The sequence below is a fragment of the Notothenia coriiceps genome, unplaced genomic scaffold, assembly GCF_000735185.1.
Source record: "Notothenia coriiceps isolate Sejong01 unplaced genomic scaffold, NC01 NC01_scaffold00037244, whole genome shotgun sequence".
NCBI classification, from domain to species: Eukaryota; Metazoa; Chordata; class Actinopteri; order Perciformes; family Nototheniidae; genus Notothenia; species Notothenia coriiceps.
The window spans coordinates 9,570,240-9,594,350 of record NW_011369945.1 but is presented as its reverse complement, the minus strand read 5'-3'; the positions used below and the strand labels follow the sequence as shown (position 1 = coordinate 9,594,350).

Sequence of the window (24,111 nt, the reverse complement as noted above, 5' to 3'; positions counted from 1 at the left end):
TATAAAATAATTAAGCGGCTTTATCATTATTGATAATTACTATTATTCATGACATAGCATATCATTACTTTGCATTTTTTTTTTACCGTTGAAGCGTCTAAAGCGCCACTCTCTACAATTGTTAGGTGCAGGTTAACACCAATTCGGGTTCTGCACGATTTACGTTTGACACAAACATTTTTATAAGGGCTATAAAAGTTTATACCCGCTCGTCGCGAAGGATCGGTGTACTTTCTTTTCCTAGTACCGTACCTTTTCAGTAACTTTTAGTAACAAACTTTTTCACATACTTGGGACAATCTCTAGTCTGTATGAAATAGCATATTGATGCAACTTTAGTTACATTTCCATGACTTTTCCAAAACTTTGGGAAATATTGTTTTCCATAACTTTTCCAGGGCCTGGAATTAGCATTTTGATTCCATGACTTTTCAAGGTTTTTAATGACCGTACGAACCTGTCTAAGTAATCAAATGCAAACTACAGGTGTGTTAGATCTCAAGGATTCACATGAGCATTAGTGAGAACACAATTTATGTTGATTTAAAAAGACATCTTCGTGGGGCACCTTCATGAGAAAAAAACCTCTCCAGAGAGCAACACATGTTCTTACCTGCTGAGGTCGAGGGCCGGAGGATCCTGATTGAGAAGGAAGACCAGTCTGTTTGGAGTACTGACAAGTATATCTGCACAGAAGTGTAGGAGATAAACAGTGAGGGGAGGCGAATCACATTTGAATTTGTCTGTGGAAACGTTTTCCATTTCTTACCGTATTTTTTGTTTGACTGTGGTCCATATTTCTTGGCTGCCAGAGAGGCTTTGTCTATTATGTGAACTCTGAATCCTACTCCCTCTGAGAGGCGGAGCAGCTCTCTGTAGGTCTGAACACAAGACAACACAACGGATTGAAAATGCATGCAAATATATATGTGACAAGTCAACAACAATCAAAATAATGAGCAGCTGAAACACCCACTGTAGTCACTAGGGATTCAAACCTGGAGGCTAATACATATGCTGTATGTTATTAGAGAATTTAAACAAATTAACAAAAATAACACAGCAAGTAAAAGTCACCAGATTAATAACAGAAACCGCAATTTATTGTTAGGTATGTGCTAATGGGGGTACTGCTAACGTTTAGTGATGGTCATTAAATAGGAAAAACTGTGCAAGAACAATGATTTTGATGGATACTATAAAATACAAATTAAAGATAAAAGTAGAAATGCCAAAAACTGGACTGCTTTGCTATTTAGGAGGACACTGGACTCGGGCATAAAGCAAACAGACCAGTGTGTGTGTGTGTGTGTGTGTGTGTGTGTGTGTGTGTGTGTGTGTGTGTGTGTGTGTGTGTACCTGGTTGGCCAGTTCTCTGGTGGGGGAGATGACCACAGCTCTGAAGCCCAGGTTGGTGGGCTGCTGCAGGTGGGCGAGCAGCGGGAGACAGAAGGCCAAAGTCTTCCCGGATCCTGTGGGAGCGCAAGCCAGGAGCTCTCGACTCTGACAGAGAAACCAGACGCACATTAGTCCTCACGCATTATTTACCCACCACTGATCCTGTGTGTGTGTGTGTGTGTGTGTGTGTGTGTGTACTCACATGCATCATGAGCGGTATTGCCTGCATCTGTATGGGCGTCGGGGAGCTCAGCCCGGCTTCCTTGAGGTTCTGAATCACCCGCGGGCTGAGACGATATTCTGACTGCAGCTCCTCAAACGTGCACACAGGGTCCGGTACGTCGCAGCCGTGCACATTTATACGGTGTTGAGAGCGAATGAGATTCACCTAAAACAAATAAAGGCAAAATCAATTTACCCAATATAGAGAATAAAACAATATTTTAATAGGAATATGTTTTAAATCGAATCATAATCTCTTTTTCAATTTCTTGTGCTGCAAGTTTTGCTCACCTTTTCCTGATGAAGATGCTTCAGCCTCTTCAGCGAGGATTTCTCCTTCCCATCAGTCGACAGGTTTTGGACTTTTCTGTCCAATGAGGAGGTCCAAGTGATGCCGCTCCCCTCTGTGTCTTTGGCTACAGTCAGGAAGAAGACAGGGAACAGCAGTGAGTCTCTGACATCAAGTTCATTAGAAATGTCCTCACATACCACTGCTGTGATGGGAAATCTTAATTAATAAACACATTGAAAACAGCCAAGTTGGATCTGGCGACATGGATAAAATCACAGTATACGTCACTTTGTAATACTAGAAGAAAGAAACTACTATCACAAATATTATATTAAATATGTTGGATTTAGATAATTGTGGCAGTCTTTTTCTAACTAAACAATATTATTGTTACATAGTATAGTAACGGTAATTACTGATACAATTCTGCATTTTTTCTGTTCTACATTACCAACTTTCTGTCACTCTCAATTATACACTAATGACATTTCACATGTACACAACTACAGTTTGTCTTAAAAATACAGCTGTTTATTCCTAATCTGTTCAGGAGCAACAAACAAACAAGCATTTACCTGCCACCTGGTCTTTTTTCCTCTTTTTCTTTTTGGTCCTCACGTCTTTCTCTTGATCCCTTTTTTTTCTTTTACCTCCTGCTTCAGAATCTCCACTTTCACTTCCCGCCTCACACTCTTCTCCATCATCCTTTTTATCCTCAGTCACCTTTACAGCTCTGCTCTTGGATCCATTGGTTTGTGCTGTTCCAAAGTAATCGATAGCAGAGAGAGTATCTACAGACGCTTCCCCTCCGTGAGATTTGGCACCCTGTAAAAACAGACACGAGTACAGTCATTGTTAATCGAGAATACACTTGTGTGACAAATTGTCGCACTTCTCATATTGAAGATTAAAGCACCCAAACTGCTTAGGGTTAGAATATCAACAAGAAATATCCGCAAAATACAAACACTGTAGTAAAAGGTTCACGATGGGTTAGCCAACATACATAAAACCGCGGCTCGTGTTATTATCATTCAACATTTTCCGTCTATTATAACATTAGCTTAACATGTCCAGTTTACCTTAAACCTTGCAGCGTCCTGACCAAACCTCTTCAGGTCAAATTTAGCTCCAGCTCCGAGTTTTCGAAACAACTCGAAGGCGTCCATTTTTGCAGCAGCGTGTAGCTCTGTCCTCATCCAGACATCACTAGTCAACATCCGGGTGATCGACCAGCAACTCTGAACGCTAGAGCCCTCTGCAGGCTGCGTTCAAGAGTGTAAATGTTTGTGTCAAAATATGCTTTTTCTTTTATTTACGTGAACTTTGACAATTAGATGTACTTCGCCTTTCCCCTCCTTTTTATGGAGAGTTTAATATTGTTCTCCTGACATTTTGTCAGCAATATTTCGTTTCTATTCAGTTTACATCTTTTCCACAACCTTTCTGACAAGTTAAAATCACATTTCTCCATATTTCCTTCAAAGCAACCAGGATGTTTATATAATTCTATCCATAGGAGATCTGAGATAAGTGTTATGTTATTTCTTATGATGTTATAGGTAGATGAATTGACAGTATTTCAAGTTAGATAGTGAAATGTGTAGGTAAGTGCTTGCTCACTTTAGTGTTAAAATCAGAAGACAACTTCAGGAAAATATCATGTTGGAAGACAGAGCAGTTCAAATATTTCTCAGACATCGACACCTACTTTGTATTAAAAAAAATCAGATGGTGGGAAGTCACAATATTTATTGTTTTTTATTAAATACAGTCGGTTAGTCCAGTCAGCATCACCATGTCTGTGTTCACATTGACAATGTAGTGAACTTCGTGATGATGAAAAGATTAACGGCAATATTGTTGGAATCAATGGGTGTTTAAGACTATTTCATTTACAGAAAACATATTTCAAAGTGGCAGATGTACATGTATGTGATTAATAATAAAACAATGCAATTCATGTTAATTGGAACCACGTTGCACGGTAGGTAATCAGACAAAACTGTCTACGATTGAAAATATCATAATAATGAAACACAAATGTATTTCGCCTCTAAAAAAATGAAATCATTAATACTTGTATATTAATTTCTTCTCAAAAATATACTTCATGTCTTTGTATGTCACATGTTAATAAATAAAGAGTGCAAGTGCAATTAGATAAATGAAGAGATATAAAAGGCACTGCAACATTTCAAATAGCTTGAAATGTACATTAAGAAAACAGGTTTTCTAAAACAGTCTTGCGCTTAATTGTGGATTCCTAAGATCACATTGTAACAAATGTGTTATTTATTTTTGTTTCCAGTCCACATTTAGTTTGTGATTCCATGTTTGGCCGGTCCAACCTGAGAGAGCAGTCCTTGTTATCTCAGAAATCAAACACTTCCCAGCTCTTCACAGGTCTTAAGCAAATCCTCCAGGAAGTCAACCACCAGCTCTTTACCTCTCCCCTCCTCTCCCTCAGCCTGCAGCTCCTTCAGTCTGATCAGGGTCTGCTGCACACCTCCAACTCTCTGCTGGGGGGTGAAACTGTCCCCCGCGGCATCTTTCTCCCCCTCTGCCGCCTCTCCTCCTCCCTCCTCCGCTCTCAGGTATTTGATCAGATGCTCTTTAATGCCCCCCCCCTCCTCCCCGGCCAGCGATTCCCCGAGTCCGGCCATGTCTTGCGGCTCGCTGACACTCAGCAGGTGTAGGAGGGCTTGTGAGAGTGTGTGTCGCAGGCTGGCGCTGTAGCGAAACTCTAAGAAGTCGTTGGTGTCTTCGCTGTTCTCCAGCGCTGTGGCCAGGGAACGCCACACACAGCTGAAGCGCGCTGAGTCGCCATAGCAGACACGCTTTGCAGGGATTGCTAGAGCAGCAGCAGACTTGATCCGCACCTTGAAGTTCTTACAGGAAGTGACAACATGGCAGAGGGAGGAGAACGCGTCACATGACCAAGGGGCTGAGTCTAAGAGGAAGAAAGGAACAGAAACTGTTATATTGGCTCTCTTATAACTGTTCTCATTCTTTATGAGGCTCCCCATTAGCACTAGCATTAGGATTTGCTATTCTTCCTGGGGTCCGCACACACACTTCCTGGAGTCAAACAAAATAACATCTCGTAATTTCATGCAATTCACAATTCAGTGTGAAATCAAAACAATAATGATCATTTCTATTTTAACCCTCATTAAGCCAAACATAAATATGTTCCTCATCTTGGTCGGAGCGTGGTCAAAGAGACAGTTTATGACACCGTTTTGTCCAATTCTCAATGAAATGCAATTGAATGTGTTGAGACTGACGCTTACCGAGCGGCAGGGCTGGGTTTCTGAAAGCATTCCCCAAGGCGTAGCAGGCATTCCACCTGACCTTCATAGTGGCCTCTGATTGGACGGTTTTAACCAGAGCACGCACTGCGTCTTCCAGCGGCTGTTGGAACGCAGAGCGGGTCAGCTGAGTCTCGCGCAGGAAATGAAGCAGATTCCCGAGCGCTCGCACTGAGTTAGACTTCACCTGGAAGGAAGCAAGCGTGAGAGCCAATCAAAAAGAAGACTCGAAAAATGATGTCTTTTTGAAGTGCAGATATTGATGAACATGAAATATCAAAACAAATCAGTCAAACTATAAGTTAAATGAAGCAAGTGTACGTTCATTTATCAGGATCCGGTTTATTCCCAAGTAGGTTTACACACACGAGGAATTTGCCTTGGTGTTTATGGTGCATACATAAACAGTCAAAGATACATTTTAAGAAAAGGACCAATAAAATAAAACTATTAGAAACAAATATTTTAAGAAAACATGTTTATGTTAATAGAGATTCTAAAACCGTGAAATGTGCAGTTCTTGCTTTTATAAGTCCATGTTTTTTTGGAATAGGTAAGATGGCCGTAATAAGGTCTGTGATTGATATAAGCTTAAGAGATTTTCACATTTAGTTTGACAACATAAAAACGATCAAAACACAGTTGCTTTCTCTCTTTGACCAAACATCAGTCTTTGTTTTCTGAGCAGATTCTAAAACTACAGTTTTTCATAGCTGACTAAAATCTGACACATCTGAAATGGTGTGTGTGGGGGGGTGGCGTTGTTCGGATCAGGGGAGCACAGGTTCAAACCCCACTGCAGTCAGCATGTTGTTGTGTCCCTGAGACACTTCACCCCAAATTGCTCCTGTGGGGATTGCCCACAGTATTGAGTATGTAAGTATCTAACACGTAATGTGTGCCTTGCTCTTGCTCGGTAAAGAGTGAGCGCTCTCACCCTGTCTTTGTCAGCTGACGCTCGGTTGGCTGCCTGCAGCATTTTGAGCAGCAGCATGTCCGATAACTCTTCCTGGAAGTCCACACCTACACTCTCCCTGATAAAGAGACAGGAGATGGACAGATTTTAAAAATACAAATCTCAAAATACTATATCATACTTGTTTTGAATCAAACAACTTCTCTCTGACATTAAGATGATATGTTGCACATTGTACACAAAGCTTCCTCTTATATCTGCACGTCTTTCCACTTCATACCAATACTGCACATATCTTTACAGGTACATCTATATTTCATGTAAATATTTCGATATTATATTCTTAACATAGTTTTTATAATTTGTTTAATTTTTTTGCTCCGTTCCTTACAATTGATCTTCTTTGACTGTTTCTGTATGCACCTTATACACCAAGGCAATTCCTCGTATGTGTAAACCTACTTGGCAATAAACCGGTTTCTGATTCTGTTTTTTATAAGATCAATATGAGATCCATATTTTAATCTTGTCAAGATGAGATTTTTTTTATTTCCCTGATACCACTCACTCAGCACTTTAGGTTTCTTACATATTGACAACCAGTGTGTCTGTGAGGTTTCCCAGGGACCAGGCAGCCTTCGCACGGACATTTGTTGAATGATCCTCGAGGGCAGCGAGGATAGCGTTTGCTGTATCTGCCACGAACATCACATCCTGAACAGAGAGAATCACAACTTGTATAACAGCTCCTTGTGTGCAACGATCCGATGTTACTCATTTTGTTCAGTGGCTGGTCTGACTCGTACCTCTCTCAGACAGGGGAACAGGATGTAGACCCCCAGAGCCCTGACGGCGGCAGTCTTCACCAGGTAGTTATCACGGTACGTCAGCCCCAGCAGCACGGTGATGCACATCAGCTGCGTCTTGTCCTTAAAAATAACATCGCAATTATAAGAGAGATCTTTCACTATTGGAAAGAAGACTTCCATCTTGGAGTGAGAGGAAAAAATATCGTAGTAAACTCAAGACAGGGATTATTTAAGAATTAAGAGGAAAATGGGTAGTTGTGGGTTATAGGTCATCACTTTTTTCAGACTCTCTAAATAACCCTAACCCACCCCTAACCCTAACCCACCCCTAACCCTAACCCATTGCCCACACAATTGAATTAACAACCAAAGCAATCGTAAGGTAACCATATGACCCATACAAAGCAACCCATTGCGATCGTCCAAAAATACATTATAATAATACAAACCATTACCCATACAAAAAAATTGAAACTAGTACAAACAGTTATTTACTATTCAAACTAAATTCCCCACTTTTAAGTTGTTGCTCCCACACTTTGGATTGTACCTTAAAAAATGAAAAACAAGCCAAAGGAGAACTCACGGGCAGCTGAGCGAAGGCCTGCGGCAGGATGGAGGACAGCGTGTCACAGGCGCTCTTCTGCAGCGGGGGGTGCTGCTCGCTCTGCAGAGCTCCGTTCAGGGGACCACTCAGGACTTCTGACCAAAACTGCATCACCTATATCATGCCCACATATGTATGAAATCAAAACACTTCCAAATATCACAGTTACTTTCACAAAAATCTTACATTTACAAAAATATAAATTAAAGCAGCCGTGTATATTTCCCAAGAAATAAATGCCCTAATGTTGCTCCTCCGATTTCCAAATGTAAGAAGACCTGTGGGAGTCATGTACAGTATAGTATAGCTGGTCATCTCTATTTCTTTTAAGGGGGGGGGTTTGTTGAACTGAATTAAAACTGAGACGTCATGTGAATTATGGTTTTTGATTAAGAGTGGATAATTTGAACTGTTGAATACATGGGCGGAATACCGGGAGTTTTCCCGGTGGGCCGCTGCTGTGCGTGGGCCGGAGGGCAGGTCGGATTTGAAAGGAAAAATATATTATTTTTTGCCTAAATCCTACCGGCCCACATTGGTCAGTGTTCCGGCCACTCCCTGGGAGTGGGGTGTGGGGGGGCTGGTTGGCGCGGGGCTGGGCCGTTTTGATAGGCTACCTATGTTCTATCTATCAGATAGTTTCACTTTCACATATCAGTGATATCACAATACCCACCACCCCCTTCTCCCTTCCATCAGCAGTGTTGTGATTAACCCTCTGGAGTCTAACGCAGCGTCCAATAGGGCTGGTTTGGGTCGCATTGGGCTGGTCAAATTGGGCTTGGGCTGGTGGACAGAATTTGGGCCGGCCGGCTGAAACATGCCGCGCATTAAGTGAGCCTGTCTATCAATGAAGTGGGCCTGTCTGTCAATTAATCCCCGGGCCACTTTTCCCCCCAGTCCGCCCCTGGTTGAATATATTATGCTTTGCTGCATTTAAAATACCTGTGTTTGTACATTTGTTCAAATGTGTGAAATAAAGATATAAATGTTGAACTGGTTAAGAGGGTAAAGTGTTTTATGGTTCCCCTTTAAGTAACATGTAGCCTTTGTGGGATTCAACATTGACTTTCAAAATTGTCATGCCTATCTTGACTGGCACCACAGCAACTATTTGTCAAGCCTCTTCAAATATATACTATACAAAACAGTTTGTACTTACTTGGCTCATGGAGACCCTCAAGTTCTCAGGTACGTTGTTTTCTGATCTGTACTGCAGGATTATTCCTGTCCCCAACTCCTCGAGTAACTAAATAAAAGACGATGGCACAGAAATCAGCGAGCAGATCAGTCATTTCATAAATATTTTGGAGATTCTTATAAAAACCATTTGATGCAGATAAGAGAGACACAGCCAAGTCATTTCTGATGAAGTAACTATGAGGGTGTTACCTTTGTTCCATGCAGCTGTATGGAGGGGTCCGTCTCCCCGAGGCAGCGAGCGCTCACCTGCCCAATCTCACACAGACATGCCTGGGCTAGAGAGAAGTAGCCGCGCACCAGGTAGGACATGACCTGAAACACAACCACACCTTCAGATTTTAGAAATGTCCGTTTGAGGTTTTTTTTGTGACTGTGTCTCATTCGTTATCTTTCACCTGCAGAGCTTCCAGTCGGACAGGGGAGGGCTCCAAAGCAGTTCCACTTCCTGTTCCGTCGCTGTCTGATTGGTCCTCTCTGGGCTGAGTCACCAGAGACATACACAGCTGCAGCAGCCAGGGCGGGGTGGCGTCCTCTTCACTCGGGGTGCGTGGAGCAGTGCTCGAGCTCCTCACGGAGGATTTGCCTGGTGTGCGGCTGGGCGAGGGCACGCCGTCTCTTTGTCTCCAGCTGAGAGCCGAGTCTTGGGGAGTAAACGAACCGCTGCTGCTGCTCTCCGGCAGTCGGAGGAGGAGCTGCACCTCCGGGAGAGGAGCCTGAGTCGTCACCAGGGCCCCGTAAAGGGTCAGGACGGACACGCGGACATTCACATCTAAAGACAGAAAGCATATTAAAATAATCCTCTGTTACTGACCGGTGCCGTTTTTTAATTAGTTTATTCCACTCATGGCAATTATAATAAAACAAAACATGTACACTTTAGTTTTTTGTAGCCCACGATGGAGCAGGGAGAAAAAATACTTGTTTTACCTGACCCTTAATCAAAAATCGATGTGTCAGTCACAGCTGCTTCCAAATACTAACAGTATTATGAAACCAACATTTTAAACCATTTTGTTTTTGATATATTCAGTTTTTTCCTTTACGCATAACTTTTGTGAGTGTACCGAGGAAATACAGACCTCTGTGGCGCACATAGGGACGCATCTGCTTCCAGAGCGTGCTGAGCAGACCCGGTCTGAGGCGGTGGTAGGGAGCGTTGGACACCAGGTACGCCAGACACTAAAAGACAGGAAGGATGGAGATAAGAGGCAGAAACCTGTTTCAGCAGATTTCAGTATCATCCGTGGTTATCAAAATAGGTTTAATTTAACTGTAATTTTTAAACAGATGTAAAAGTACAGCTTCAAATGTTTGGTTCACAAAGTTCAGAGCAGTAGATTCCACCAATTTGATCGAAGTAATCATTCTTATAAAACGTTTAAAACGTTCAGGCACTGGTAAAGAGGATACTACAGGAGCCATAAGAGTGGAGGAAAGCCTTAAGAAGGAAAAGAGTTCATCCGAACACTGTGCATGTTGTCCTACCTTTATGACCTGCGTGAGAGTCTGAGGGGAAGTCTCGGCCAGCAGAGCCAGACTGAGAGCGCGGTGCAGTTCTCTGACGGAAGTTGCCAGCGAGAAGGAGAAAGGCGTGTAAGATGTACGAGGGGATGCAGTGTCCTCAGCCACAGCCAGGAACTGACGGGAGCCATCCAGCATGGCCGACAACACCGGGAGAGCACAAGCACGCACCTGAAGGAGAGGGAAGATGGTTAGGATTACAGATGCTACCGTCTTACATGGCCAAGAGAATTGGGACATAATAATAATAATAATAATAAACGAATATATATATTTATATAACACACAAGTGCTTTCCCATACAAATACACGGAGAGCAAGTGAACTAAACGACATCATATTCACATCAAAACAGAGTAAAATCGCATAAAAGCTCAAATAAAGTGAGTTTTTAAAAGTGACTTAAAAGAGCTGACAGACATTGCAGTCCTGATCTCCTCGGGCAGCTCGTTCCAAAGTCCAGGAGCGCTGACAGCAAAGGCTCTGTCTCCTTTGTGTTTGAACCTGGACCTTGGAAAGACCCACAGCAATGCCTCTGAGGGTCTCAGTGTGCGGGACATAGTGAGTGAGTAAGTTTTACCTTTGGCGAGGGGTCCTTCAGTATGATCGTAAAGAGGGTGAGAGGAGTGGGCCTCCCGATAGGAGAGTCGGGGATGAAGGAGGACCAGTACCCGTACAGAGTCCTTTTCTCCACACCTTTCACCACCGTGAGCAGGCAGTGCAGCGCGCCCTGCCGCACACGACTGTGGTAGAGTCTGGGAGATTACAAAATATGAAAGATGATTTCTAACTTGTTCAGTCAGCATTCAGAGGGAGAAAAATAACATCCACTTTGTAAACAATCAAACCGTTAGACATAAGTTCTTTACATAATAGGGAATATGACTATGTACATGCAAAAGGGACATGGGTGTGCTTCTCTAAATGAGGCGTCTGGCAAGTAGGATAGAAAAAGCGAAAGTCATTTTATGTACGTGGAAGTCTGAAGGCGTTCCAAAGATGGAACGGGACACTCGTTTTGTTCTGAAATGTTCTTCCTAAAGATGAGACTAAAACTGTTGAAGCTTAGAGCAAATACAGAACCTAGGGGCATGAGTAAATGGGGGATAAATTGCAACATTTACACAAAGAATAAAGGTCTTATGTTTGTAGCAATGCAATAAAAACAGAAGCATAAAACAGGGCATATGCAGGAATCCTGAAGTCAAATGTAAAACCTTTTAAGACCTTTTTTAAGACCCTTTCCTACATTTTAAGACCTCATCTCCACTTTGAGTTTTAAACGGTTACCTTGGCGACGCACTTTACCTCACATTGACTATATTCAGTATTGATTGTCCTTCCTCCTTATCTTCCAACCATTTGGACGCAGACTTGCATTTCCCCATAACGATGTTGCTTAGCAACCAGCGTAAACGGAGCTCCGCGCACTATCAAGCAGTGTGCGTGCGATGTTTTGTTCAGATGACGTCAAATCCAACGGGATGCCATAAATAAACTCCACAGAATCACACTACACACCTACGCAATGATTACATTCAGGCAGACTGTAGAATACAACCTCTTTGGACAATTTATATACTTATTGAAAAAAGGATACAAAATGTAATACCTTGGAAAATGCCGTTTAATACTTTTTAATAGCCTTCATTTCGTTAAATTGATTTATCAACGTTTAATACTTTTTAAGACCACGCGGACACCCTGGGCATGTTTGTATCAAAAGGGCGGACATGGGCAGTGGCTTTCAGTACCTTAATTTGCACTGAGCACTGCCTTCTGGGTCGGAAAACTCGGAGTCAGAACTGATTGTCTTCCAGGATGGGTAGAGAGATGGGTCCGAGGGTTTAGACAAGCACTCTCCTTCCCTTCTTCCTCCCTCTCTCCCCCCTGCTTTCTGAGGTGACTCTCCATCATCCTTCTCTCCATCATCACCCCTGCTCTCATCACTGCTGGTCTTCTTCCCCTTTCCTCTGGATTTCTTCTTTTTATTCTACAGAAAGACATTCAAAACATTAATTGACTGATTTGATTTATTAGGATTTATCAGTATGCCAAAAAAATCGTTTGTTACCGCTGAGGTTCTGCCTGGCACGGGGGCTTCCTTCGGTTCACAGGGTTTTGGTGCTTCTACAGGTTTTGATGCAGAGATTCCTTCGTATTGAGGAAGAGTTGCTGGGTAAAGCACAGCGGGCCACTCGACACTCACACCTGGTGTCCCCTGAAACATCAGCCTCTGCAGAAAACATGTACAAATGATTACTACAATATATTTATAACTGCCATGTGTGTTTGTGCAGGAAAAAAGACTAAATAACGAAAAGCAATAGCAATAAAAAAATCTTTAACTGCGCACCTTTATCGCAGCCAGTACGGATCCAAGCTCATCTCCGACAAACTTCCACTTCCCGCCTGAGAGACAAGTCTGAAGTCCCTTCAGTGCTGCCTGGATGACCTGCACAGAGGACAAATGAAAAGGCACGGGTCATGGGAATGAAAAAAGGCATTTCTATCCCCAAAATGTTCAACAAAACAAACAAATCTTTATTGTTATTTTTTATGTGCTGCCCGCTCAAATAGGCAAACAACTGGGGCGCCAGCAACAAACAAATGATACGCACCATGCAGTAGAAGAGCTCATCGGTGTTGGGTGGTTTGGTTGAATGCAGGGTTTTCAGGAAAACTTGGAAAGATATAATTCTGTATTGATCCTCCAACAGTGGCTGACCAGGGAACCTGGAGAGATACAACCACAGAGAGAACAACAACCAAGAATTTGAAAACTTCAATAACAGATTTTCATTGGCCACTTCGGTGCAGCATACACAGTTCTAAATGCAAATGTGACATATCCTTAAATTGATATTAAGTTGTGAGGAAGTTAATTTGTGTACATTTCCAATATCCTTGAGAGATATTAACTCATTTGGAGTTGTTTCTGGTCAATTGATTACGAAGTGGACGTATTGTAACTCACCTTGGATAGGAACATTGACTAAATTAAATGTAATGATGAATATTCACCCTCTTTTAAAAAGGTCCCATGTCATGCTTTTCCGGTTATTACCCGTACCCGACCAATCCATGGAGCTCCTCTCACACACACACACTCATTCAGCCTTATCTTTTCTCAGCTGCGGCTCCACGGATTTATCAGCTTGAACTCAGCCTGAGACAGCAATACACCGCGGAACTAAGCCTGAACTCAGCCTGAGCACCGTGAGTGTGTGTGTGTGTGTGCTCAGGCTGAGTTCAGGTGAGTTTCGCGGTGTCTCGCTGACTCCACGCAGCAACCAGGAAACGACCCCAGTAATCCAGCTCACACTGTCCGCTCCAGCAGCGAGCCCCGCAACGTCCCGCCAACACGGAACCCACACCCCACGCAGCATTCTCATCTGTTTGTCATTACTGGTGTCATTTTCTGGTTGCTAACAAACGCCATGGTAACACATAATCACTGATGTTCCGCTGTAATGGTGGTTGACTAATCAGAACAGAGTGGGCGAGCTGACCAATCAGAGCACAGTGGGCTCATAGGGAGGGGGGGGCAGGAGCTCCAACAAGCCGTGTAGGACAGAGAGTGAATACACACTATACAGAGATGCTGTATGAGAAACCAATGTGAGTTTGGAACATTGGACAATGTAAATCTATTTTAGTAGACCTCAACAATGGAATTATGATCAGTAGAAATGGCCATGACATGAGACCTTTAACTCAGTTTTTGATCTTTACCAACTCCTGATGGAAATATCTGTCCTTTAATAGCGTTGCTAAAGGCTCCACTATGTTTACCAGCTGTCCGTACACAATTTGAGACCAGCTAGTAAACATAGTGGAGATAGTGATAGTGAGATTTTTTCTGCCGCCAACTGCATCCAAAAATAAATGCTAATAAAGCGGTGTGAGTGAACCAATCCAGCAAGATTAGAGCCGGACAGCTAGACAATGAGAAAGCCTACCTGAAAAAGATGTTGGCCATGCAGGTAAGAGCAACACGGCGTAACTCCATATTTGTCTGGGATGGAGAACTATACAGCAGAAGGACTCCATCTTCACCCAGCAAGTCACTGAGGTGCTATAAATGACAATAATTTCAAGGTTAATATTAGGCAATTACCGTTCATTAGAATACCCTTTGACAAAGCTTGTATAAATATCTACCTGTTGGCACTGAGGTCCATTTCCATACACTATTGTGGAGAGTGCAAGGAGGACATCAGAGTGTGTCCATGTACTGCACACCTTCAGTGCATTAATGGTGTAGTTTACCAACACGTTCAACGTTCGCTCGTCCATTATTACCTTAAATAAACAGTGAGAAGAGAAGGTAGGACAAAGAAGTACAGTACATTTCAGGTGATTACATAGAGAGGAATAAGGTCTACTGTTAATTAAGGCTAGTTGTTACCTTTAGCTGATTGAGCAGATGATGTACCAGTTGGCAGAGTTTGACGACTAAATGTTCTTGACTCAGCGGCACAAGACCGCTGACATGTTTCAGCAGATTGCACACGTCCTGAAATGGGAAATAAGAGGCTCATCACAACCGAGAAGGTCTTGAACAGCAAAGAAACAAATAATCCTGATTAACACATGTTCATTTTGTACTTGGGTAGAAATTTGATACAAAAGACAAACGTTTTTATAATAACATTCAGGGGGCAGAAAACTAGTTTGCAGTTAGTATTACAACGCTATTCCAGTGGGAACAGAGAAAATATCTCTCCAAGTTGTGCAGGCATTATTAGTACTATTTTGGTGATAGTGAGAAATAAATGTTTCCCATTATGTTTTGTAAGGTTGCCAAGGTGGTTGCTAGGGTGTATGGCGTTGACAAGGTGATACTGGTCGGTTCCTAGGGAGCTGTGGTGTAAACTGTAAAGTAATCAAGTTAATTTACTATTACTGTACTTAAGTACAATTTCGAGATACTTGTACTTTACTTGAGTAAGTATGTTTTTGAGTACAAAAAACATATAATATATGATTCCAAAATTGGACAATGTGCATAATGATTACTATTGGTCCTTTAAGTATATTTAGATGCGAATGTGCTTTTACTTTAGTAACATTTTAAATTCAGGACTCTTTCTTGTAACAAAGTATTCCTACATTCTGGTACTTTTACTTAAGTACAAGATCTGAGGATTCTCCCACCTCTGCTCGGGAGTACCTCCTACTTTCCTATCGAAAGATAGTTGCAGTAGTTGGACGTTTTCAGTATCCCACGAAAGTTGAGGCACACTAGGAGCAAAGTGAGTAAGAGTTACCTCTGGTGGTATGTTGATAGTGGGGTCGAAGGTTTTGTTGTAGTTTTCGGACAGCAGCTGGTCGAACAGCAAGTTGAGCTCATCTTTTAGATTGCCTGATTCTGCTCGTAGGGCTCGGAGCTTTGCTGCGCAGCGGGAAAACTGCTTCTCCACGTCGGCCGAGGAGCCGAGCCGCCAACCGTTGGTCCCCAGTGGGGTGAACGGGGCGGCCTCCGCGGACAGAGCCACCGGGGGGAAGTCAGGGACATCACTGCGACTCATGAGGGATGCTGGTGCAGCTGAAGACTCACTCTGAGCCGCCATCTTTTTTTATCGCGGAAGTGATGTGACGACTGACTGACTGACGACCCGATTTGCTGCGTACGGCAAACCAAGTAGGACAGTTGACATCGTTTTAATCAGCGCCATATATCGCCTATATGGCGCTGGTTTTAATGAAAAAATGTTTGTTATTTCCCTTTTTCCAGGAATCTCAAAAGAGAAAGTTTGGCCTGACTAATACATTTCTAATGTTAAATAAAATGGAAGACATTCACAGTTAAGAATTCGATATGAATTATTAATGCCATTATTGCATACATTTACAGTAAATATGTCTCCAGTATGATAGCTTTCAAATAGAAGTTAAATCAATTTCTGACTTATTCTAAGAATTAATTTAACCCACTTAAAGGAGTCAAATAATCGTGAAATTAAGTTGTTTCTTTACGAAACGCCGCCGTGTCAAATGTCTTACTTGAGTTGCCGTACGTAGCTGTCCTGTGCAATGCAAATCGGGTTGAGAGCATCACACACTATTACTACACTACTAAATTAAGATGAACTACCGTTATGTAATTTCTTTAACGACTGCCTATTGTACATATATCAGAATGAGATTCAGAATCAGTTTCATTACCAAGTAGGTTTAAACGTAGCCTACGAGGAATTAATTGCTTTGGAAATAGTGGTGGATACAGAGACACAGAAATACAAATATGTAGCAAAAAATATACCATCATAACAGCTATTTTAAAAAGCGATATATATATACACGTGTTGTTTTTAAATGGCACATTAGTGGGAATTGGAAACCTGTGGTTCAATATTACTGAGTTGAGTTAAGTAATGTAATCATGTATTCCCGTTATGCAACTTTTACTCCACAAAATCTGTCTCACAGCTCTAATTTCAAATGATAATTCCCCCCCAGTGAAAATGATGCATCTCCACACTTTATGTTGAATGTTTTTGATCAACTGAATGATGAAGTGTTCATTTGTGTTCTGAAATTTCAACAAAACCCTTTTGTCTCAGCCTGAAAATGCTTGGTAACAAAGGGCAAGTTCACTTATTAGACATAAGTGCTGCTCACAGGACAGTGATTATAGTATTTAAAGCCATTGCACAACACTAAATAACTTTTTTCTTTGACAAATACTGGAAACTCGCAGTAGCACTAGTCCGAGAAGTAGTAAAACAACTACAGAAATTATTTCTGTAGTTGTTTATTTACTACAGCTCGGACTAGTATGCAATAAGCATGATTTAGTCTTCTTTCATTGCAGTTAAGGTAGTTTAAGCTTTCATATTCACTGCAGATATCAGATAAATGTAATGTGAGTCAAGAGCACACACTTTAAAATGTATACGTCAAGGCATCTGTAAACTGTTTAACAGGAATTTGTAAGAACTAATGTTAAAGAAAATTTGCATTGTTTGTACCGCTGAGACAAAAGTGAGATCTCATGGTTCACAATATTGTGATCAGATTCAACCTTAGTTAATGCAAGTGAGACAAATTCAAGGCACGCATAGACAGAATACACATTTTGAACAAATTTACTGTTTCAAAGTTGCTTTGTGCTCAACTTGTTGAACATATCACAATACCAGACTGCACACTAAATTACATTCCAGAGATATACAGCACTAACATTGTAAAGATTCACAACTGAAGTGGAAAGAGGAATGTTCAAAACCTTAAATCTCTTGGCATGTAGTTTTCTTTATTATTAGTAAGCAACAGTCTTGGAATTTATATTCAACCTCAGCCAATACTGAAAATTAAAGTCATCAACAAAAACTCTGTTGCTCTTTTTAATTCCATGAAAAATAAGTTATTTTACAACATATCCATACGAAACAATGTACAAAACATCCGTGCATCAATGCACAGCAAAAATAATAAGCGGAAATTATGAGTCATGATTCAGTCAGATGTGAAAATGCTGACCGAGCGCTGGAATGGAAAGTAGTTTTAAATTGGCATTTTCTATGAACGACACTTCACCAGTCCAGGCATGACTTAAGCGCCATCCACCTATGGTGGTAGTGTTGTAGGTGGCAAACTATAACAGACTGAATTAAGCAGGAAACCAGGAGGTAGGCATGTCTGTGAATGTACAGCATTGCACAGAACTAGTAAGGGCTGAATTAAAAGTAGTTTTCGAAGGGGGCATGTTTGAATTTCAGCCTGACTTGAACAGTAGTATAGCCACTTGGCCCAGGTAGAAGTAAATGAAATGCTTGGTCTCGTGCGTCACGTAGCTGCCAAAGTTCCTCCCAACAATGCAATGCCATGTGGGGTTGTACTTCTTGTCAAACTCCTGCAGGGGGGACAATGACAATTAGTATATCAAAGATTAAAGGCCATTCCCAAACAGTTTCAATAAATGTTTGTATTACTCATTTGATATTGATCCAAGTTACCTTTTTGACATAAGCAGCAATATCCTTCTCAATGTTGTACTTTTCCATAGCCTGCATGGCACAGTCCACTGCATCCTGCTGCATTTCATCAGGCATGTCCGCATTCTTTATCACAGCCTTTTTGTCAGACATTTTGGCTTTTTGGCTGCAAAAGAGAAGAAAAAAAAATTAAGTTGAGACATTTTTACACTCGTTCAAGTGCAAACAGTGAGCCTTGTTGTTTCCTATACATCAGAGCTAACACAAGCTATAAAATCCCATTTACATTGGATAATTGCCAGTCTCATCTTAACTCTTAAATTTTACAAACCAATAAACTAGATAGGTAGATAACTGGAGGAAGAATCTTGATCCCCAAACTCAAGAGTTGTTCTGGATCATTCTTAGAGCCGTTATAGACACTTCAGAAAATTGGGTTTGTGGGACACACCAGGGTTTCTGCTTGCACATATCAGAGAGCCATAAAAACAGTACATGCTGACATGACATTCATACATATCTGGACCTGGACTGTACAGCTGAAAGCATTACAACTTTGATTAAATTCCGTTTGAGAATCAACCTTTCAAACCACTACTACCTGCCTCAAATATAAAAAAATATCCATCTATCAAACAACTCAAATTGTAAGATTTGCAAACAACAATTCAAAGAAGGTGGTAGGAGCCTTCAGATACAGGTTCTCAGGACAAACACAAGAGGAGGCTCAGGCAAGATTAGCATGCTATCAAGAGAAAAATCAGTCCTCTCCTCTCTGAGGGCACAGGTTTTAATAAAAATACACACAGCGAAGCGTCCTCTTACACATGCAGCTATTCTTACCGTCTCTCCGCGAAGGTAAATTGTTTGTTGTACGTTTAGGGTAGCTGCACTGTTTTTCGTTCATTTATGCAAAGAAAGCATGCGTATCTGCCCCGCCCTTCAGGACGCATCTGCTTTCTCATTGGTTGCAGGGAAGCCTCCACCCTGGTCACGGCGTTTTTCACTTGCGGACAGTGCCCGCATTTTGTTTCCACCCAGAATGCATTGTGTTCAACCCTTCAACCCCCACCCCCTCCCTGAGAGAAAGTGATTGATCCAATCAGGTTCATCGATATCGTTCTGCATAATTTGCATTAAACCGTTATTTATCTCTTAGGCCCCAAAAAGGAGGTTATTGTTAATGTATTAATCCCGGGCCAGTTAAAAATAGACCCTAAAGCATATTACTACAAAATAATATTAAACAAATGTATTACACATGGTGGCACTGTGCCTCTCATTGATTAACTCATTTTATTTAGTTTTTAAATGAGAATCCATTCCCAAATGGCAAATAGAGACCTAAACATTTAGGTAATGCACCTAGCTTTAAAAATCAAGAGAACATTTAGTAGTTGTTACAAAATACATGGAATTTCCACTTTCTGCACGATGATGACGTTATGAACATCAATTTCTGCCTTCCTGGAGCCGAGCCAAGGCGGCCCTAATCCTAACCCACTTCAAGCAAACATAACCCTACTCCAGTCTTTTGGATGGATATAAAGTCTAATTGCATGTTGTGTTTTTACTGGTTTGGTTTAAGCACACAATGCATTGATAAAATTATTCACAAAGTAACATTTGAATTGTGCTTAAGGTAAATCGTTTCCAAGGACTTCTGCATGTCAATGTTAAGGAAACAGTGTACTCGTGTTTGCTTAAGTTACCGATTGCGTTTCATATTCTGTATATAATATATTTATAAATACATGACCAATGAAGGCTAATCGAGGGATTCAAGACTACACATTTTATCGTGTTGTGCTAATTAATGAAGATAGACAGAAAAGGCACTCTAAAACCATTTCCAGTCTTCAAGGAACTGGTATTAAAATAGAGCAGTGGGCAAATGTTCATTCAGTATTTTGTACAGATGAGCTGGGAAAAAACAACACAAACACTTGTCTTCCGTTATTGAAAGTTTTATTAAAAGAGAATAAAGCTGTAGGATACTGGAGATTTATACTTCAGAAATTCAGAAATCATCATCTGCAGCATAACACTGACCTAAGAAAAAGATACAAACCACATTAAGGTCACATTCCCTTGTCGCGTCCCAGTCCTCCCTCTTCCCTCCCTCCTCCGCTGTTAATGGTCGCCCTCTATTTACCACTCTCCTTAAGCGTGCGGTTCCATCCTGCACCTCCCAGCCCTCCTCCTGGTTTTGAGCTGCGCTCTGCTCTTCTTTTTTTAAATAATTTGGAAAAAAAAAAAAATTCTGAAAAATGAATCACTCGTCACAGTGGCGCCAGTAATTGTGTCTTCGAGGTCCCAGCCAAAATGGAAAAAAAAATATTTGTTTTATTTAAAAGCCAATTTGGTTTGAATTTTTCCCTATTTCCAGTTTGATGGGGTTATGTGGACAGGGCCGGGGGTCAGGATCCTCTCCCGGTAAAATGCTCCCATGCTCCTGATCCATGTATCCATCCTGAAGCCTAATCCTAATCCTGATCTGATCCTGAATCCTGATCCGGCTCCGGAATGGGGGGGCAATGAGCCCAGTCCAAACCTTCAGAATACCAGCAGAACCAAAGAGAAGGAGGTAAGTTAGAATCACACCTTCAGAAAATGCCAAGACAGAATGTCAATAAATGCATCTACCAGGGAATTTACTTTGAGAAAAACCCCTCTATTATCAGTCCCAAAAACACTAATATTTACTTTGGAGGCTATGAGTCAGGCAAAAGCAAAAAGCAAAACACAAGCGTTGGATCTCCAAATACAAAGTGGTATACAGAACGTGTTACAACTGAAAACATTCAACAACGGCACTATTGTCAAGTGTGTGTAAAAAACTGAACAGCCTTATAATGCAGATTTCACAGTTGACAAGGCACAGCCATCATACCATTGGTGCCATATTTGACTCCTCCTCCTCCTCCTGTTAATCCTAAAATGAACTGTTTCCTCTGTTCCCATCCTATCCTGTTCCTCTGAACTCTACAGAGAGACACACAATAGGGTCAAAGGACAGTAGTATATGCTTAAAAGAAGTAAAAATATTTCCAAAGGAAACACAACAAAGTGTAATAGGACAAGTAGAAGAAATATCACAGAAACAGGTGAGAGATGGTTAGCAGAAAAAAAATGAAAGGGGGGACAGAAAGACGACAGAGTGAAACAGAGCCGTGTACAAAAAAGAAAACTAAAAAAGAAAACTGCAACAAAAATTGGGGGGATAGGGAACACACGAGAAGACAGTGTATGAGATGATCCGTGAGGAGTATACGGGATTTGTTGTGACTTGAAGATTTCCTCCTGCGGCTCTGGGCACACCATTACTTCAGTTAGGGTGGACCTAGGTGCGGGAGCGGGAACGACGAGGGGAGTGGCGAGGGGAATGGCGAGGGGAGTAACGGGGAGATCCTCTGCTGCGACGGGACCCGCTCTTGCTTCGGCTACGACTGCGGCTACGAGAGCGGCTACGAGAGCGAGAACGACCATAGCTGGGGCTGCGTGGACCGTCCACCTTCACACGGATGTAGGCAGTCTCTCCCTAAACACACACACATAAATAAGCATACTTTAGCATGTGGAAGTTGATACATGAGACTCCGGTAAATGAGATAGGGGGGGAAAAACCTGCAGTCATAATACATTCTTTGAGTTTGTATCCAAAACGGCATTTGTACATTTAGTGCATATTAATGAAGTTGCAGAAGTAACACATGAACCAGTGCCTTGATGCATACATTTTAAATCAGCTACACCAATACCCAAATCAGACATCAACTTCAAGACTAACTTGAATAACTTGTGTAGTTCACCATTTTCTTAGCAAAATACATCAATCTGAAAAATAAGGCAACAATTTGATGACCCGGCCCATACTTACTTTTTACTAAAAAAATAAAAACAATTATAAAATGTAGTCCCGGGACATTTGTACTTTTTATTACCGATAACCTTGACATACCTCATGAGAACGAAACTTGGTGTTATCCAAATGACGGACAGCGTAGCTCATGTCTTCTTTGCGCACAAACTCCACTACCCCGGTGCCATCACGGTACACATCAGCATAACATACATCACCTGCCTCCCGCATGTGATCCTTCAGGTCCTGCCAGCTTCCACTGGTAGGAAGACCTGAAAAGGAAATATGGTTTTAGGTATAGGCAAATACACTTAAGAGATAAACAACCTGCAGAGTCAGGATAACATCACATACCTGACACAAGAACCCTGTACTCCGAGCGTCGGGAAGGAGGACCATGGTTTCGTCTCTGGCCTCCCATAGGTCCACCATCACCTCCACCTCCTCCACCTCCTCCTCCGCCACCACCACCACGACCGCCACCGCCTCCTCCTCCTCCTCCCCCTCCCCGTCCACTTCTAGGAAACTCAACACGAAGGCGGTAGCCATCGTAGTCATATCCGTCACGTCCGTACACAGCATCCTCAGAATCCCTTTGAAATCCAAAAGTTACCAATCAAACATTTAGATCAGCTTAATAGACGCACAACGTCACCAATCAAGTTAAAAAACTGGCCTATACGGATGAAATGCGGAAGAAAAATGTTTTCTTAATGAACTTTGTACATGTCCTGAGAAAGGAAATCTAAATTGTAAATTAGGGATGCACCGAATATTAGGCCGTCGAAAATTATCGGCCGAAAATGGTTAAAAAGGCCCTTTCGGCCGAAAGGGTTCTAGCACCGAAAAAATATCACCGAATGTCAGAGAACAGGGTTACGTTGGTAAGCTAACGTGTTGTTGTGATGACGTAATCAAAACGCGGCGACAAGCACGGCGCGCGACCATGCTCGCGGCTGGCTCACAGCCAACATGTCTGCCGCTTGGAGATATTTAAAAATATCAGAGAAAGAGGCGCGGATTGCGATTTGTAAAACGTGTTCAGCTGACATTTCTCGAGGGGGTGTAACTGCAAAGACTTTCACCACTTCAGGATTACTCCACCACTTGAAATCAAAACACCCGGACAAATATGCGGAGTAAGATCAAATCACAAGCACTGACAGCGAGAGACTGTTCAGCGCTGCCTCATGTGCTTGATGAGAAGAGGAACAGACTTATGGCTGATAANTTAATAGACGCACAACGTCCCCAATCAAGTTAAAAAACTGGCCTATACGGATGAAATGCGGAAGAAAAATGTTTCTTAATGAACTTTGTACATGTCCTGAGAAAGGAAATCTAAATTGTAAATTAGGGATGCACCGAATATTCGGCCGCCGAAAATTATCGGTCGAAAATTGTTAAAAAGGCCCTTTCGGCTTTCGACCATGCTCGCGGCTGGCTCACAGCCAACATGTCTGCCGCTTGGAGATATTTAAAAATATCAGAGAAAGAGGCGCGGATTGCGATTTGTAAAACGTGTTCAGCTGACATTTCTCGAGGGGGTGTAACTGCAAAGACTTTCACCACTTCAGGATTACTCCACCACTTTGAAATCAAAACACCCGGACAAATATGCGGAGTAAGATCAAATCACAAGCACTGACAGCGAGAGACTGTTCAGCGCTGCCTCTCATGTGCTTGATGAGAAGAGGAACAGACTTATGGCTGATAAAGCAGAGAAGCTACTGTTCATTAAAAAGAACCTCCCACTTTTCCTTAATAAGTAGACAAGGCTGGCTTATAGTAAGCTTATCTAGTTCTACATGTCTACTCTATATCCACTTTCCTGAACAATTTTCATTGTGAGTTATAATTCACCATCTCAGGTTATCATTAGGGGGAAATGACAGCAGCACAGTGTTCAATATATTGTACTTTTGGTATCTAAATGATACAATGTTGTTTACATTGCTCATGAGGACAGACCTCCTTATTTGCAGATTCTTGAAATTGTAATTTAATTTGTAATTGATTAATAA

General features: G+C 41.8%; 3 protein-coding genes across 3 annotated transcripts in view; 1 reads left to right on the top strand and 2 right to left on the bottom strand.

Moving 5' to 3' along the window:
• The window catches only part of LOC104965286 (phospholipid-transporting ATPase ID-like), a 718,806-nt gene that overhangs the window by 476,347 nt on the left and 218,348 nt on the right, over positions 1-24,111 (top strand). The window lies entirely within an intron of this gene.
• heatr6 (HEAT repeat containing 6) lies at positions 3,648-15,876 on the bottom strand. The gene is made up of 20 exons (XM_010793510.1): positions 15,556-15,876; positions 14,694-14,801; positions 14,447-14,587; positions 14,245-14,360; positions 12,904-13,018; positions 12,639-12,737; positions 12,357-12,518; positions 12,037-12,275; positions 10,863-11,037; positions 10,247-10,453; positions 9,841-9,940; positions 9,157-9,530; positions 8,951-9,073; positions 8,721-8,807; positions 7,538-7,672; positions 6,949-7,071; positions 6,732-6,856; positions 6,164-6,260; positions 5,209-5,413; positions 3,648-4,865 (listed from the first exon to the last, which is right to left on the bottom strand). The coding sequence occupies exons 1-20, from the start codon at positions 15,856-15,858 to the stop codon at positions 4,294-4,296; spliced, it is 3,606 nt and encodes a 1,201-aa protein (XP_010791812.1). The 5' UTR covers positions 15,859-15,876; the 3' UTR covers positions 3,648-4,293.
• Positions 17,361-19,177, bottom strand: dynll2b (dynein, light chain, LC8-type 2b). Its single transcript, XM_010793511.1, has 3 exons — positions 19,069-19,177; positions 18,247-18,391; positions 17,361-18,143 (listed from the first exon to the last, which is right to left on the bottom strand). Exons 2-3 carry the CDS (start codon positions 18,376-18,378, stop codon positions 18,006-18,008), a joined length of 270 nt encoding a protein of 89 aa, XP_010791813.1. The 5' UTR covers positions 18,379-18,391; positions 19,069-19,177; the 3' UTR covers positions 17,361-18,005.

Bases quoted from the DNA above. Each gene is read 5' to 3' on its own strand.
- heatr6 (XM_010793510.1), bottom strand. From the start codon at position 15,858: ATGGCGGCTCAGAGTGAGTCTTCAGCTGCACCAGCATCCCTCATGAGT. The intron at 11,038-12,036 runs GTACTGAAAGCC...GTAATCTCCCAG, and splicing joins AGTGCTCAGTGCAAATTAAG to ACTCTACCACAGTCGTGTGC. The intron at 9,531-9,840 runs GTCTGTATTTCC...TTCTGTCTTTAG, and splicing joins TCCCTATGTGCGCCACAGAG to ATGTGAATGTCCGCGTGTCC.
- dynll2b (XM_010793511.1), bottom strand. From the start codon at position 18,378: ATGTCTGACAAAAAGGCTGTGATAAAGAATGCGGACATGCCTGATGAA. The intron at 18,144-18,246 runs GTAACTTGGATC...TCCCCCCTGCAG, and splicing joins TTGCTGCTTATGTCAAAAAG to GAGTTTGACAAGAAGTACAA.